Source organism: Sceloporus occidentalis, unplaced genomic scaffold (assembly GCF_023333645.1).
Source record: "Sceloporus occidentalis isolate IW3139 unplaced genomic scaffold, rSceOcc1.0.p SCAF_158, whole genome shotgun sequence".
In the NCBI taxonomy this organism is placed as follows: Eukaryota; Metazoa; Chordata; class Lepidosauria; order Squamata; family Phrynosomatidae; genus Sceloporus; species Sceloporus occidentalis.
This window is the reverse complement of record NW_028317138.1, coordinates 322,501-340,754: the sequence shown is the minus strand read 5'-3', so window position 1 is coordinate 340,754 and position 18,254 is coordinate 322,501. Positions and strand designations below refer to the sequence as shown.

Genomic DNA, 18,254 nt, shown 5'->3' with positions numbered 1-18,254 from the left:
ATAGGATTTAGACAGTTGGAAAGGGGGGGTCACGCGTGGGCACAAGGGCTCTGAGGTTGAGGAGCCATGGCAACGTTAAACCAATCAGATCTAAGAGAGGAGAAAAAAGGAGGGTCATTTAGATTGACTGTGAATCAAGCCAATAAAACGATGGTATGCTTTGTCCAATCAGCGGAGACAGCATTAATAAGAAGGCGGGATGAAGAAGACTGACCGATGCTGCGGCCAATAGAGCGTTGAGTTGTAGTCTGAGTGGGTGTGGCGACGGGTGACAGGAGTCTTGTTCTTGTCCTTACACATAGTCAGCTGCGACTCTTCCGGGTCCCGTTCTCTTTAGCTCTGTCACACCGATCTCCCCCCAGGACATGGCCGCTGAGGCGTTGGTGGAGGCCCCGGTGCCCTGCGCCGGCCTCTTCTGGTACCTGGGTGTGGTAGCGGCTTCCTGGTGGGGCCTGAGGGCCGCCTGGCGCCTGCTGAGCGCTGTCCGGGTCTGGGTGCTGGGGAGTGGAGCGCAGGTGGGGCCGAGCATCGGGCGATGGGCAGGTGAGTGCGCCCGGGTCACCTCCCTGGGAGAGAGAGCGGGAATGGAGCCGGATGGATGGAGGGGTGAGAGAGAAAGCTGCTGGGGTCAGGTATAATGGAGGAACATGAGGCATGAATGGGGGCGGGGCTACATGCAGAGGGGTGAGAAGGTGTGAGCATGTGGGTGAAAGGGAGAGGGCAAAAGGCAAACACGAATGGGGGTAACAGGTTGAGAGGTAAATAGGAGACGCAAAACAGGAATTAGGAGAGGGACAGGTAACTGGATGTGGGGTGAGAGGGCAAAACAGGAATGGGGAGGTAACAGGGTGTGGGGCAAAAGTGAGACATGTAAAGGAGCACCCTGAACAAAAAATAGGGGGAGGGGTTTGAATATGTATGTGTTTTAGGGTAGCAGGACATGAGTGGGGCAACAGAGATATCCACTCCAGACAAGTGCAGAAAAGCCCCCTAGAGAGAAAAAAAATAGGAGAGACGGGGAATCTGTAAGGATTGTTGCAGGGTAAGCGTGTGCTGGTGAAATGGTCAAGGAGGTCAAGGAACAGGTGCAAAGCCCCCCCTAAGCAAAATGTAGGAAGACAGGGGCATATGGAGAGGGGTAACATGGCACGTGGGTGAAATGGAGAGGTCAAATGAAAGGTCCAAATGATCCCCCTGAATGGAAAGGAGGGCAAATGTGTACACTGTAGGGTAATAGGAGATAAAATGGAAATGCAGAGAGAGAAAGGGGTGTGGAGGAACCCCCCGGTGTCAAGACATTTAATAAAAGGAAGAGAATGGAGGAAAGCGAATGGAGGAAAGCGGGGGTTGCATGAATGATGGAGGGCTATACGGAAGGAAAGAGATGGGTGGTTTTGTATGCAGCAGGGATGAGGATGTCTGCCACACACACCAAAGGGTGTCGAAAAGAGCTTTATATACCAAAGGCTTACAGAACAAGGGTGTAACTAGAAGAGAAGCCATGTATGCAGAGTGCAAGATAGGGGCAGATGCTGTACCACCGATGTAAACTGCAGATAAGACCCATCTGGCCCCCTTAGATGCCCTTTCTATGACTGGTAGAGTGTTAGAGTGTTAGAGGAATTCCTGGGATGAATTCTGGATTCTTTGGTATGGAAGATTACAGAGACTTTGGAACTCGCTGTGAAAGAAATGGCTTATGATGGATACAAATGCAGCTTTGATGATATGTCTGTGCATATATTGAAACAGGGGACCAATCAGGTCCCAAGAATTTAACAGACTAGGATTATAAAAGGGAGTTTAGATATATATGGGATCGTTGAATGATGGAGGCAATTCCCTGTAGGCATGGGAATGGAATATTTGAGGTTGAATGGAAGTTTTAGTGATTTGAAGAAAGGGCGATAAATACAAAGTATAGTAAAAAAGAAATGGAGTATAGAAGAGGGTGTAGGATGCGTGTTGATGATAGCTGGCTAATGTCCGCATGGTGTCTTCATTCTAAACAGCCCCTTGTCCTCTTATGCCATGGTGATTGCACCCCCATAATTAACATTCATTAGCTGACCGCGGAACCAGTACCAATGGGAACGTTCTGTAAATGGGGAACGTTTACTAGGTCTGTATATGGGTAAAGTGGTTGGTTGGTTTTGATCAAGTATACTGAATCGTGTCTCTTTGACTGCAATAAACGCGCTGCTATTGAACTGTTACAAAGACCCACGACTGATAAAGGCTTTCCTTCAGAAAAAGTCTAAACGTATGAGTCTCCCTGAAAACATAAGAATTAGGATGAGTGACAAGCTGTGTCCGTGCCTCTTCTCTGAATACTGCGTTTATCACCAAAGGTTCCTCCGATCTTTAGATCCTACAAATATCCCCCCCTCCAATGGAGATCTTAGGTTCTTCACTGGACAAATGTAAACCGATTAATTTAATTTTAAGCTTTGGCTTATTTTCTCAGTTTTTACTTTATTTTTTTGTAATGATATGTAGCATCAGGGCCCTAACTTATTAAAACCACAATTCACCATGTGATATAGTGCGTGATAACTACAGAAATTACCCCGTGTATACAGCAGAGGTTGCCTCATTGGGTAAAACGTTTAGGTACAGGGAGCCAGGTAGCCATAGCTCCTAAAACCTTGCCGTTGGTACCTATATTTTTGAGCTAAGTTGTTTTGATTTTCATGGAATAAACATTTTTGGGCTTCTAAAAAGTCAAGTTGGCTACTACTTCTAAACTCTAAATTTCTCCAAATCTCTTGAAATAGAAAGTAGACAGAATAAAGAACATGAAAATTCAAAACAATCATAAACTTTACATCCATATTCCAAGATAGATTAAAAATCTCCTTATTTCCTGTAGGGCAATAACTGTGTAGGGCAAGGACAGTCCAAAACGTGTGAGTGGACTTTCAGAGCCTTGGAGTAGAACCCAAACTAGAATCATAAAGGGACATTACCAGTTCTAAAAAAAAAATTAAAAAAAATGGTGACTTTTGGTCCCAAAATTGGTCTTCTGGAAGAACGACCCATGAAATTAGTGATGTAGGTCTCAGAATGAATGGCTCTTCCTTTGAAGAGAATCCATGTTGATAACTTCATCTTGGTGAATGTTGAAACTGGAATATGAATTGATGACGTTTTGGGGGGGATATTGGGGTGTTTTATAAATTTATTACAAGTGCTAAGGGTATAGAACACTCAAACCTGTGAATGAATGAATGAATGAATGAATGGTTTGTCAACAAGCCTTTGTACAGAAATCAGAGAGTGGATTGGTTGCTGAATGACACATAAGTGGCGGATATCATGAATGCACATGCGCCAACGTTTGTACCATAAAACCTTTTACCGCAAAGTGTTATCACATCTACTGCAAAAATATATATATAAAGGCAAATAATTACATTTATACATTTACATAATGCCACACAAGCACTTTTAGCCATTGTGGCTATCGTGCTTAAAGTATGTTCATAAGTCACCTCCAGCGTTTCCTTAATGAAGTCCGCGGGACCTGCTCAGCGACTTCCCACGTATTCATGCACACAACTCAATTTGCCTAAAACCGATGTGAAAGAACAACATTGTAGCAGCTCCTCCAAGTTGTCCAACTCATGATTCCATTTGAGACAATGTCTCTAAACAAAGTTCTTTCAAGAAACACTTGGCTCTCGCAGAGTTTGGGCACCTAGCCTGGTGCACAAGACTTCACCCTCATGTAAAGTGCAAACCTAAATAGCTTATATACATGCCCCCTTATTTCAGGAAAATACCCACATTCTATCCCTTTGATGTAACACTAGGCTTAAGGGCAAGATGGGGTTAATAAAACCACATTGTAGGATCTGAAGAACGTTAGACGTAGAACCGCAACTACTACGGCCATCTCAATAGTTGGATTCCGTAACTGTAGTGTTGAAGTTTATCTACCGTGAGGTCTACCACCTCCTGGTTTATATAGAGGAAGGTTGTCCAGCCTTAGGTTAAACAAATCTGTTGGCCAGACCTTGAGTGTGAAGGTCACCTACCATGCAGAAGCTCCCTTACTTCTGTGCCATCATCTGCAAACTACCCCCCTACCGCTGAGCTACACTGGTGTAGAGAACAAGTATTCTTCTATACTTGGCGCTGGTTTAGTTGCTTGAATGAGCAATATTTATATATATATATATATATATATATATATATATATATATATATATATATATATATATATATATATATATTATTCGGATCGATTGAGTCATGCGCTAGTCCAAAGCATCGTCAAATCATCTTTAAAGCATACTATTAGCCAAATGGAATTTATGTATCTTACAGCTGAAACCTAAATGCAAATTGCTCCTTGATGAAAGGGATATTTATCGTGACTGGTACACTGTTTTCCCGGACAGTAAATATGTATCCAGGCAGACAATTAGAGTGTGCGTGAGAACAACAGCTCCATAATAGCAATCAGTGTAGAACTTCTTGTAGTTGGGGATGGTTAGTCGCAGCACAGAGCTCTCCGGCGCCATCTCCTGGCAGTTTACTGAGCTGACTCCCTTTTACCAAAAAGTAGATGAATGAAGGGAATTCTTATTGTGTTAATGCATCTGCCTTAGATACGATACATTCATTAAAAAAAAAAGCTTTTATGTTATCAACATGTTTATTTTCTCCCAGGACGCTGCTTATAGGTGGAGTAAAAAGTGTTTTATTTATTTAATGTGTCCAACATGCAGTTGCTATAAATATTTGACCCGCTTGTCGTTTATACTTTTTAGCTTTATCAGATTCCCTGAGTGGGGTTGCGTTTGTCTATCTCATGTATCTGTAAGCACATTTAAAAAATGCTTATTCACGCACATTTCTGTAAAGTAGGGTGACCATAACTGTCCATTTTTCCATGACATATACTCTGCTGGCTATGCGCTGACCGATACGTTTGATAAATATAACACGGTCACTCCCTTCTGAAAGGGACATACATTTCACATACAGCAGGGGAAGCCACTCGTTGACATGTGAGATCTTTTTGTGTCGTGGAAAACAATGGTGGATGTGGCCACCCAAGTGCGTGGACGTCCTTTGAGCTTGAACCTCATTGGATGAAAACAGATCTAAGTCCATCAAGTTCTACCCTTCTATTGATCCTTCCTGCTTTTTATCCAAAAGAAGGCAAAAAAACTGGTATTGGTATTTTGCCACTTCTTAAATATTAAAGCTTATTCTATCGTTTATACCCCTGTATGTTCTGCTTTTACCCTTTTTGAAGGCATCCGGTATATCTAATAGAGCCCCCTCTCTCGGCAGTGGATTCCGTACCTTTACTCCCCTCACTTTAAAGAATCCCTTCCATAGTTGTGTATGACATCTTTGCTCTTCTCGTCTCAGAGGACGACCTCTTGTTCTTTGTACATTTCTGTTAATGAACAGGTCACTATCCCCTCTGACGCCGTTTTTCTAGCATATATAGAGGCAACTTTTTTTTTTTTTAGTCTTTCTTCGTAACTACAATCTTCCAATCCCCGTCTACATTTTGTTAACTCTCCTTTGTACCTTTTTTTTAGTTCCATAATGTCTTCTTTAAAGGACCAGTGCCCAGAATTGCACCACGTATTCGATGTGAGGTCTTACCACTGACATGTAAAGAGGTAGCTGATATCCTCCTCCTGTGAATCAGTACCCAGTTTTATACATGCCATTACCTTATTGGCCTTCGCAGCTGCTGACTGGCATTGTGCACTGTCGCTAAGTCTGTTGTGTATGGTTATTCCTACATCCTTAGTAGTTTTTCCCCAGGCAGATACCATTTAAAGTATATGTTCCATTGTTACGCAGTTAAGCGAGGTTGCCGAATGAACTTGATGGCGGCGGGATCCTTCAGATAAACCCAATAACTTGAAGTGTGACTCTTGGATTGAGAATTAACCCCTAAATAACTTGGGTGGGGTCTCGTCCTTTTTGTTTTAAATGCCTACTTTAAAAATGTTGGTTCTTTCAATCTGTCCGACATCCTAAAATGTGCTTTTCTTTTCTGTATTTCTTGTTAGTATGTGTGTGTATGTATATATTATATATTAGTGTGCTACAGTGTAGATTTATGAATTGGCTGCCGCTGTTTCTATCAATCGGACCGGGTGCAGTTCATGCTCTGTGAACACTAGGTTGAATGTAATGTTTGTCCCCCCCCACTGAGCATTAGGCCTCGTGAATGAACAGTTAGTTGATGTGATTAGGCCCTAGAGATGTGGTCATGTGACCGTGGTCACATTGGGTGGTACACGTGCAGCGAGGGGGGGGATGCTGTGAAATCCAGAGCGCCAATGCCAGTTAATGCCCAACAGCTCTTACTGCGTCTCCAGTCTTTCTGGGAAGATCATCCGTCCAAAAATCTTTGTGTTTTTCCACTGAGAGCAACGTTGGGTATCTTACCTTCTTTCATGCGGCAGCTCCCACTACCCCCAGCCAGACTGTGGTTTGCCCCCACGTAGTCACGAGGACTGCCATTAATAGCAGGAAATGGGGGCGAAATATTGCTACTGAAAATGTATAGCCGACACTTATAGCGCTATACATTATGATATATAATATGATATAACGATTAGAACTTGGTTGGATCAGAGTGCTGCTTGTGGAGCCTAATAGCAAAAAATTAATTCACAAACTTGTATCGAGGGAAGTTGAAGTTAAGAGGACATCTTGTTTTGTGGAAAATATACTAATTTCAGCATCGTATATTTGAGATTGTTAGGTATAAAAAAAAAATTGGCTGGGCAGCTGGTATTGACAACCCCCATTATTGTCATGGGGGTGATGGGAGTAGTAGTTCTGTAACACTTAGAGAGTTGATTGTTGGTTGACTCCAGCGTTTTAAGTAATTACTCATCATTAGTGAACTTTCAGGGGTTTCCCCTCGAGTCTCAGGTTTTTTTTTGCCCCAATCTCAGGGTGAAGGGGCAGATTCTCTGGGTCACGCAGTCTGGCGCTGACTCCTTCCCAGTCCTACCCTGTTAGGACTCCCTTTTGGTCAAGGTTTCAACAAGGACATGTAGTAGAGCCATTTGGCTAACACATTCGTTGATTCAGTAAATAGAATCTTAATGGACTGTTAAAGGGTTAATGTTTCAACAGTCAGGTAGTCACCTCATTGAGGGGCTTATGGATTCAACCTCAGACTTTGAATTGGGGTCCTGGCGGTGGCTCAGTCTCTCGCTAGTACCCCAAATACTCAGGAGGAGTCCAGAAGCCGTTAACGAGCACCAAAGTATAGAAAGTTGAAACTCATCTTAAATGTTTCCATTCGAAACGTAAAACTTTGGGCTCGTCGGGGGGGGGGGGGCGTTTAGATTGACGTTAGCGAAGACGCAGCGTGATATTTTATTTGACGATCGTTAATTTATTTTATGCGAATCCAGCTAAATTCGTATGTTTTGGGGTTTATCGGGCGAGAAGCGAGTTGGGGAGATAGGAAACCGTTGGTCTTGCTGCATTCCTCATCAATTAAGGATATCTCCTACAAGGAGCGCTGCGTTGGCCCCTGATTAAGAGTTAATGCGATGAGAGCAACTCACGAGTTTATGAATAAACCTCTTTATATCTTAATTGCACATTAAACGATCAAAAAAGGTATTTTTACCAAGGACCTTTTTTGATTGGCCAAACAGGTAGCTTTCAAATTATAAATCCCATCTCCCTCAGCCAGCGCTTGGCTTGAGACTTATGAGGGTTGCCCTTTAGCAAGAGCTGTGATTGGATGTCTCTACAATGCAATGTCTTAATTTAAAAAAAACAACAAAACAATATTTTGTAATTTCGCTTTAAATCACGATATTTATTATTTATTATCTTCGGCTTTTTTTTTCTTAATATATTATTTTTGTTAGAATATCGGGCAAATTTCCCGTTCGCCAGGATGTTTCCGAGGATACTCTGTGTCCTTTTTTAAATGTAAGCGAGTGCAGATTCCCTTCCCTTGCGATCCGTTATCCGGGATTTTGTAAGCTCTTCGTTTCCCATAGAAGACGGAGGCGCGCGCGTTCTGTGCTGGAGAGCGGGCAGAAGGAAACTCCTGCCTTGACAACAGTAGCAGCCTTCATTCTCAGCGCTGATTGGACAGCCTCGTCCTATGGAGGCCTCGCAATTTTTTTTCTTTTTTTTTCTGCAGTTTTTTTTTTTTTTTTTTTGCACAGGTGCAAAAGAACTCCTTGATTTATCAATGAAACATACAGCGCGCCACGTCTAAATCAAAAGCGGAATAAAGCAGCGTCCCTAGGGCGTAAGCTAAAAATAAAACGCAACAGAGAGAGCGATAAGGGGGTGAGACGGCAGGGGGGGCTGTTTGAAGCCGAGTCGTGACCGTGCGTCTCTTCGGTTGGAGTTAAAGGAGCCGTCGAGCGACGATGCATTAACTGTTCTGCTCTTCCTTTCCTTGGGAATCAAATGGTTAATTAACATGATTCTATAAAACAGAATCGTTTCAGTATATAAAGCACACATACGGCCACCCGTGTTTAACCAAAATTCTCTGTTTTGGAACTAGGTTTGGAAATGACAATAAAAGTAATATAATATTCTTGTATAGATAAATATATACTGTATGTGTATATACACGCTAGTGGTCAAAAGTTTAGGTTTGGGGTCATTTAGGTGTTTTCATGGAAAACAAGGACGTTTCTGGCTGTAACATAATTGGTTTTTGTAACATAATTGCAAAAGCCAAACTTAAACTTGGATCAGCGAACACAACGTGCCATGGGAGTGATAAAGGGCCATTGGAACACAGGAGTGATGGGAGTGATAAAGGGCCATTGGAACACAGGAGTGATGGGAGTGATAAAGGGCCATTGGAACACAGGAGTGATGGGAGTGATAAAGGGCCATTGGAACACAGGAGTGATGGGAGTGATAAAGGGCCATTGGAACACGGGAGTGATAGGAGTGATAAAGGGCCATTGGAACACAGGAGTGATGGGAGTGATAAAGGGCCATTGGAACACAGGAGTGATGGGAGTGATAAAGGGCCGCTGTACGCCTATGAAGAGATTCCATTTAAAATCGGCCGTTTCAAGCTACAATGGTCATTTACGTTAACCCGTCTGCACGGGGTGGGGGTCTAAGTGACCCCAAATTTTGAACTGTAGTGTGTGTGTGTGTGTGTATATAATATATTTGTTGTTGAGAGTAGGTGTGTTAATCCCGTGGTATGAATGCAAAATATATTTTTATACCATTTATTCAGTTAAAATTTAATTTTTAGCTGTCAGGGATCTCAATCACCCTCTGGTGGCTCTCGGACACTCATTAACGTAAAATGCTTTAAAATAAGGGCTTCTTATTTAGTTACTTTTTATCGATAAGTTTGTTCACAATGCCATGTTTTAATAAATGTTTGGTTTTTTTTGCTCGCTTTTGTCAGTTTAAATAAATGGATTAAAAGAGCTTCACTTACTGCGTTGTAGTAAAGTTTAGAATGTCCATCATTTCACGTGGTTGGCAGTAAAGCAGCCGGCCCACGGTGGTCAGGAAGCAGGGCATGATCATAAATGTCACATGATCACCTAAAATGTCAACCATCGCGTTGAAACAACTGCAATGTAAAAACACATGACTAAACGCCAATCAAAGCCCGAGTATTATCAGTAATATTTAATATTTTTCCCTAGTCCTTTTCTACCATGGTGAATTATTAGCCATCTGTGTGAGTGACTACATCTCCCATCATGCTCAGCCATTGGGTTCCTGTAGTATGATGGATACTGTGTGTGAACCATGCGACTGCAGTCCAGACACTCATTTCCGAACTTAAGAACTCAAAAGCAAAGCAGAACATGGAAGGCGTTAATATCGGACCCGTAACTAACTAAAAATGGCTTTAAATCCCTTTAACTTCAAAAAAAAAGAATCACTGTTTCCCAATCCTACAAACATCATTGTTTCCCTTTTATTTTATTGAGAAAGAGTGGTAGATACCTGGCGCAGCCTCCCAACGGAAGTGATAGAGGGTAATACAGTGAGGGGATTTACAGACGGGGGGCCGATCTGCCGGCAGATTCTACGTTTCCTATTCTTTTTCAACGTAAATGACTTTTCACAAACCAGAGCTCAATGACGTCTAAAAGTACTTTTAAAAACTCAGCAAGGGGAGAATGGTCGTGTCTTCTCGATACCCTTCTCCTCTCCCCCCTCTCCTCCGCCTTGAGAGATGTGCACGCCGCAGAGCGTTTGTATTCCGGTGGCGTAGCTTCACCAGACAGGTCTGCAAGAGAGTGTTTTATTTTTAGACCTTCTGTTGCCATTTTTATCCTGTAAAAATATTCATCAGTGTCTGCGTGACAGGCAGTTTTGTTTTTTTTCTCCTTTTTTTTTTTTTTATTATTATAAATATCCCAAGGACCCGCTGGCTTTTTGTTGCCGTACCCTTGTGGTTCTAGCGTTCGTTTTTGTTCTGCTTGCCCTCCTCTGATGTCCCCTCACTGCCCGCAGCCCCCCTTCTGTAAAAAAAGACGAATAAAGGGGATTATTTCACGAGACTCGTTCTGCTTACATAGCCGCTCCTATTGAGAATCCTGCGTGGACCGTTCACGAGTAAAATGCTCAGGGCTCGTTGAGGATTAGATAGGAGGTGGAATTTTCCGTTGCGATATTGTCCTGCCCATTCGAACGGCCATTGAAGAACATGGAAAAGTCTTAAGTTATGCATTTGGCGTGACGGTTATGGGGAGTAAAGTAGGGCTGCAACTAACGATTATTTTAATAATCGATTAGTTGGCCGATTATTTTTTCGATTAATCGGATAAAAAAAAACAATATGCAAATTTTTTGTTTATTTAAAATTTAATGAACTGGATGTTAAAAAACAACTTAAAATTTACATTAACATTCTTATTTTGTTATGATGTAATAAAAAAACAGTATGTTCAAAGTACAAAAACCCAAACACAATATTTATGAAACAAAATAACCCCAAACATTCTGAAAAGAGGTGGACTATTACTGTTCAAGAAACTTTGCCCCAGCCCTGGCACTTTGCACCCAGCCCTGGCACTTTGCACCCAGCCCTGGCACTTTGCACCCAGCACTTTGCCCCACCCCTGGCACTTTGCACCCAGCACTTTGCACCCGGCACTTTGCACCCAGCCCTGGCACTTTGCACCCAGCACTTTGCCCCAGCCCTGGCACTTTGCACCCAGCCCTGGCACTTTGCACCCGGAACTTTGCACCCAGCCCTGGCACTTTGCACCCAGCCCTGGCACTTTGCACCCAGCACTTTGCCCCAGCCCTGGCACTTTGCACCCAGAACTTTGCACCCTGGCACTTTGCACCCAGCCCTGGCACTTTGCACCCAGCACTTTGCACTGTGCCCCTGCACCCAGTCTCCAACTCTGCCCTGCACCCAGCCCTGCCCCCACATTCTGCCCTGCCCCCACACTCACACCCTGCACCCACTCTGCCCTGCACCCACACTCACACCCTGCACCCACTCTGCCCTGCACCCACTCTGCCCTGCACCCAGTCTCCAACTCTGCCCTGCACCCAGTCTCCAACTCTGCCCTGCACCCAGTCTCCTGCCCTGCCCCCACACTCACACCCTGGCCTGCCCCCCCACCCCCACTCTGCCCTGCATCCCCTGAAACCCCACCCCCACCCCCGCGAACCGCTCTGTGCGAAGGGAGCCACACGCAACTAAAAGAAGGCGGAGAGTGCAGCGGAAGCGGGGAACGCTCGCGGAGGTAAGTAAAAGGAGCCGAGTGCTCCAACAACGAATCGATCACTCGATTAATCGATAACGGAAATCGTCGACGATTTCCGTTATCGATTATTATCGATTTTATCGATTCGTTGTTTCAGCCCTAGAGTAAAGTATGTGATTGTCCGAATGGGGTGTCCAAAAAGAACAGGAATGTTGATCTGTACATTGTGGTAGGGAGCTGCTGGCATCTTATAACTCATAATTAGTACACCTTTGTACCATCGGCATAGAAATATAAATTCCTTTATGCCGAGACATCTTGCAGATGTCCAATCTAGAGACTAGGAAGCTCCAAGGTGCCATGGATAGAGGCGCCCACGATGCACGGGCAGTGCATTGGCTTTTTGCTACTCTGTACCCATGTTGTGTGGATATGTGTCATGGTATCGGACAGCCAGGACATGCCCCTGGTCAACAAAGTGATCTCCTGCCATGCTGTATGTTTCTTGGTGGAGAAGTCATACTTCTGAATCCACTACCAGGAAAGACGATGTATGAGCTCTTGGAGGCTCCAATCTTTGGCTCCCCTACATTAGGCAACGTTATACTCCATGTATCCTTTTTCCACCACTGCTCCATAAGCAACTAAAAAAACAGTACTTAGAATTCAAAATTTCACTTTTAACAATCAAAGTGGGATGTTTGGTAAATATTTTGTATGGAATGTTGGTGGGAACAATCTCTTTTTAGGTGTAGCGTTGGTATCTCTTGGTCTTCCTTCTTCTCTATATCTAAATGGGACACCGTTGGCTGCTTCCCAGAATCAGTAGATCTTTGGCCAGATTCCAGTGCTTCTCCAGACTCCGAAAGTGTAAAACTTGGGAACTTGTTGGCTAAGCTAAGTTCATTTGTTGATGATAAGGAAGATACACTTCTCTGGGTTCTAAAGATCCTATAGCTGCCTCTGGGACATCATTTAAAGGAGTATTATAAGCAATCAAACAAGCCCACCTTTCTTTGCCCCCTCTATGACACCCTAGACGAGGCCCTCAACAATCACGTAGATGTTTTGGTCCATGGCCCTGTACTTACAGATAACTGCCCCAACCCTTCTTGTAAAGCATTATCCTTGTAAAGATCCAATTGATACCCAGCATTGGCATGGATTTGGTTATGTTTATGGAGGTAAAGAAGACTTTTAATTCAAAGTCTACGACCTGGACGACCCACCTCCACTTTTCTTTTTTTTTGGAATTCCCTCTGCTTTTCCAAAATTAGGGATTTTTATTCTTAATCAAATCTATCGTCGCCATTGCCAGTGTAAACATGGACCTCTGTCTGAATACTATACATGATGTTTGGAGGAGGTATCACGTTTTGGGTTTATCACCTGCTCTTCTTTATGTTGGGGACCATTTTTTTTTTTTATTTTTTATAACCTGGTTACCGTCTGCCTTTACCCATCGCCTCCATGTTGCGTTCGGCCCGCTGTTTTTCATAAAGATGCCGGGAGTCGCCGTCGTCTTATTAACTTGCAGCCTGCGTAGCCCTCATCTTTTTTTGTTGTACGTTAAATATAAGCTGGCATCTGTTGGGCTGCGTTAGCATTCAGTCTCAGGGAATTCAGCGCTTTCTAAATTCGGCTCTGCGAAGCCGGTGCCCTGTTTGCTTGAATCAATTGGGACTTCTATTTTTAGCAACAAAGCGGAATTGAAATAGCAATTTTCTTTCCATGCAATGGATCCCCAAGAGGAATACTGATGCAAGCTCTCTGTCATCTCTCCTCCCATTCTGTACCCCCCCCCTCCATCCTCCTTTCCTCCCTCCCTACCCCAAAAAAGATCGGATGGGAAAGGCAGCTGTCACGTTTTGCGGCAGAATTAATCTTTAATCAATCGGGTGTACTCAGGTGTTCGGGGGAGAGATGGGTCACGACGAGGAAAGCGGCTTTGAATCGAATGCTCCATCTGGGTTTGGACAGAACCTCTCCCAGTAAATCTCCCATTCACGCCGTGTTCTTCCGGTCTGTTTTTGATGTTTGATTTAGATAAGGCTGATCGGGTACCGGCTAAAAATAAAGTTGAGGAGCGGATGAGCGCGGTTATTTTTAACCCACGCAGACTGAAGTTTGGGTTTTCCGACCGCACGTGATCTGTTACGCCGGCGTCTGGCTTGTTAATGCGTTGGGCTGCATACCATACGGAAGTGGCCTAATTCCGTTAAACGATATAAAAAAAAAATAAAATACTGCATTATGATCTAGAACCTATTGCCTTTGCACGTACAATAACATAGATATGAAACGCTTATTTGAGGTCACATGAGGCCAGCGGGCTTCCAGTTGGACAACAATAATCTGATTAAATCAGAGGTCCAGTGGCTGATGTAGAATATATTTGTACCAGGGTTATCAATTTAAAAAAATAATGATGATAAAGTCTGTGTTCTATCAATATAATGTAATAATAAATTATTAATTTTATGGATTTCTAAGGAAGATGTGTGGACTTGGATTGTCCATGAGCGGTCCTTTTCTTTGGATAGATCTCATGCCCTCCACCACGCACCCTCAAGTATAAGTAAAGTCTCCCCACTTGAGATGACGAACTCTATGGCTGGTTAGATGTATGAGAACCGATATTAGAACCATTTGGCATCACTATTCGGGATTTACTATGTAGTTTCTTTAACTGCTGGAACTTTGAGTCTCTTGGTCAGTTGGCCGATGATTGGCTACCTATGTATTTAATGTGGTGTTCACATTCAAAGTATTAAGATTTGGGTAAGAGTATTTCATCCTTACCGACGTCCCTATAAACTAACTTTTTATACCACAGTTCTCCTTCAAGAAGATCAGTGCCATGTAGTTGTCTTGGTGACATAATATATATATAACTTTATACGTGACTCACTTGACCATTGTTTCAAGAGAGACCCACAAGGAATGACCCTCCTAATGGAGATGGTCCCTCTTATAAAGTCTCGCCTGCAACTTTTCTCGTAGATTCTTCAACACCTACGTTCCCGTCCCTTACAGTTTGCTGCCAGATTATAGACTTCACATAGTTGGATTCAGTATGATGGTCTCTGGTCTATGATGTCCTATTTGGCTCTATTGACCAGAAGGTGGACTTGGTTGACTTTGGCTTGTCAAAACCAGGCCTATTATGATGAATCTCGGCTAATCCATAGGTTTGTTTCAGGAACTATTGTTGTATTTGTATAGTTTTCTATATTCTTTTTACACCCAGTGGGATTATTTCTAGGTATTCACCATAAAGACGTCACTATCGACTGTTCGTTTTAAAGCAGCCTTAGCTCTCTGTGTAGTCTCATAGATGACATAATCTCTGAGTGTCTGCTACGCAACCTGTTAGCTGGGGGTCTAGATCATAACTTTACTAATCAGAAGAGGGGGTATAAATCTGAATGCTAATCTTATATTTTCTTTTCCTCGTTGCAGTGGTTACGGGGGCCACAGATGGGATTGGAAAGGCGTATGCCGAAGAGGTGAGCGTAATTTCTTTCTCTAAACACGCAGCGATGAGACAGGGAATTAAGGTCCTACGTCATAGCCACATGAGGGGGTGTATGGGACATGAAAAGAAAGATTTAAAGATGTCTACACAGGATGATCCAAATAGATGTACTCACTTTTTTCTTTCTCTCTCACACTTTCTCTCTCTTTTTCTTTTCTTTCTCTTTTCCTTTTTCTTTCTCCTTTTTCTCTCTCTCTCTCTCTCTCTTTTTTTCTTTTTTCTTTTGTTTTTCCTTTTTCTTTCTTTTTTTTTTTTGTCTCCTTTTTTTTTTTTTCTCTCTCTCCCCCTTTTTTTCCTCTTTTCTTTTTTTCTTTCTCTCTCCAGCTGGCAAGACGTGGCATGAGCATTGTCCTTATCAGCAGATCCCCTGAAAAACTTGAAGAGGTTTCCAAAGAAATAAGTGAGTCTCTTTCCTGTAACATAGTAACGTTTACGTGTTCTCAGTTTCTGTATGTTCATGTATGAGGCCGGTGGACAACATGTAAAAATATTCTTCTAGAATGATCAAAATATTAAGAATCCAGAAATTATCAGCCTAACCTTTTTCGGTAATCCTGGTAGCCCTCCATACTTTAATAAAACCTCCGCTTTCTGGAGAGGTCAGTCTGTGCACGGCTTGCAAATCTGCCATAACCGGCTTCGTCCAATGTCCTGTCCGCACGCGGCTTCCAGAACTACAGCTGCTGCTCCATAGTTGGTACTGAGTCATACACGATTGCGCAGGTTGATCCCAAAACCAAGAGAAATAATGGGAAATCCCCCAAAAATAGCTTATACTTAACGCTCACATTTTTTTTCCTATTTCTTGACACTTTAAAGAAAACTTGCGTATTGAATGCATTTGCAGAAAAAAATATTTTGTAACTTCTTGGGTTCCAGAGCGGGAGGCAACTCATATCAATCTAATGCGTTAAAACCCTAAAGCACTCAAATTGTATGTTGCCTTTTAAATCGTTGTGTGTCGGATTGCTTTTTTTTCAGAGTTTGTTCTGTGTTGGGGGAATAAATCCCTTCTTGGGGGTTTACAATTCTTATCTTCCCAGCAAATCTTGTATTTCTTAAAAATATGAGAATTTTTTAGATTTTTATGTTTTTTTATTTTTTGTGGAATTGCTTATTTATTATTTAAATATTAAATTATTAGAAATCAATCTATATAAATCTACATGTACAACTTTGGACGTGAATAAAAATAAATTATTATAATAATTATTATATTTTTTTAAATAGCACCAATAATTCCTGCAGCGCTTCTTACAGTCCATACATTCAAAGGGTCTGACAAAACTGGGATTGAAATTCCTGATTTTCTAACGCATATTGATGTAATGTGATGGGACTGGGAGTAAAAAAAAATATGTTTAATACATTAAAAAACAGCTAATCTTTGTAACAAAATAAAATTTAAATATGGAAAAATTGGACCCTAGGCATTTCCTTGGGCCCCTGCCTGTAATTATCCCCAGAGTCCCTTTGTCCCTCATTCACTAAGCCACACTACTTACTCCCGGTAGTTCAGGTATAGGTCAAATAAACAACACATGTAAACAGCACATGCGTGTATAGATCAACTGAATAAGAAATACAAACCCTGTATTTGCAAGTATACATAAATAATGTATGGAAACATAGCATAGCAGAATAACACACAAACCCAGCTTTGCAGGTACAGATCAACTGGAAATCACATAACAACTAAGCATTAAAGGTATAGATAAAACCCCCTAAATTACAGGCATAGATCACAGGATGCACACCCCCAAAGCCAGCCCTGGCGTCCACACTGCCCACATAGAACCCGACCAGCACCAAGATAACATTAACAAATTACAGTCCAGAGTGAGCCAATATTGTCCCCAAACAGCCCGCCCTGACACCAGTACAAGCTCTGCAACACCGACACCCAAACACACACACCAGGACAGGCTCTGCCACACCGACACCCAAACACACACACACACACACACACACACACACACACACACACACACACACACACACACACACACCAGGACAGGCTCTGCCACACTGACACCCAAACACACACACACCATGACAGGCCCTAACACACAGACACCAGGACAGGCTCTGCCACATCAACATCCAAACACACACCAGGACAGGCTCTGCCACATCAACATCCAAACACACACCAGGACAGGCTCTGCCACACAGACACCCAAACACACACACACCAGGACAGGCTCTGCCACACAGACAGCCAAACATACAGACACCAGGACAGGCTCTGCCACACCTACACCCAAACACACACACACCAGGACAGGCTCTGCGACACTGACACCCACATCCAAAATGCTTTCCACACTGGTTTGCTGTTTGTTTGTTTTTCCCCCTTGTGTATTGATGCCCCAGCCAGCCCCCCCCCTTTTGGTTTTAATGTATTTCCCCCCACACCCTTGTGTATTGCCCCATGTGGATTTGTGCCCCCAGCCAGCCCCCTTTGTACATTATGCCCCAACACCCTTGTGTATTGATTTATGTGATGTCCCCAGCCAGCCCCCTCCCTTGTGTATTGATGCCCCCCTTTGCATTGTTAATGACTGACCCATGTATATTGAACCCAGCCACCCACCCCCCACCTTTGTGTATTGATTTATGTGGTGCCCCAACCACCCTGTTGTGTACTTGTGCATTTAATTGTTGTCCCAATGCAGCCCCCCCCCTTTGAATATGGCTCCCCTTCCCCCTATTACCCCAACTATTTTTTTTAATTTTTTTAATACTTACGTTTTTGCTGCCATGCTTCACTTCTGCTGTCCTCCAACGTGCTCTTCCAGCTGTCACGAGGAGCTGTTCCGTGTGACTCCGGCCCCTTGAGTGGTTGATCACATTGACGATGTGACGTGCCGCTCAAAGGGGGCGGAGTCACACAGGACACTGGGCGGCACTGTGCAGGCGTGTCTTACGGCCGCTTAATGATCTTAAAGCGGCCAGCGTGTCTTACGGCCGCTTTAAGAGTCACAGCCACATCGGCTGCAATGGCATCTCGGTGTGCCGGCCAGTTC

The 18,254-nt window shown here is 43.2% G+C and overlaps 1 protein-coding gene across 1 annotated transcript in view; it reads left to right on the top strand.

Annotated features, from left to right (window-relative positions):
- Positions 1–365: 365 nt before the first annotated feature.
- Positions 366–18,254, top strand: part of LOC149280169 (very-long-chain 3-oxoacyl-CoA reductase-like) — a 29,632-nt gene continuing 11,743 nt past the window's right edge. The window contains exons 1-3 of the mRNA XM_089500737.1: positions 366–543; positions 15,150–15,196; positions 15,550–15,625. Coding sequence (XP_089356863.1) covers positions 366–543; positions 15,150–15,196; positions 15,550–15,625 — 301 coding nt within the window. The remainder of the gene's footprint in view (positions 544–15,149; positions 15,197–15,549; positions 15,626–18,254) is intronic.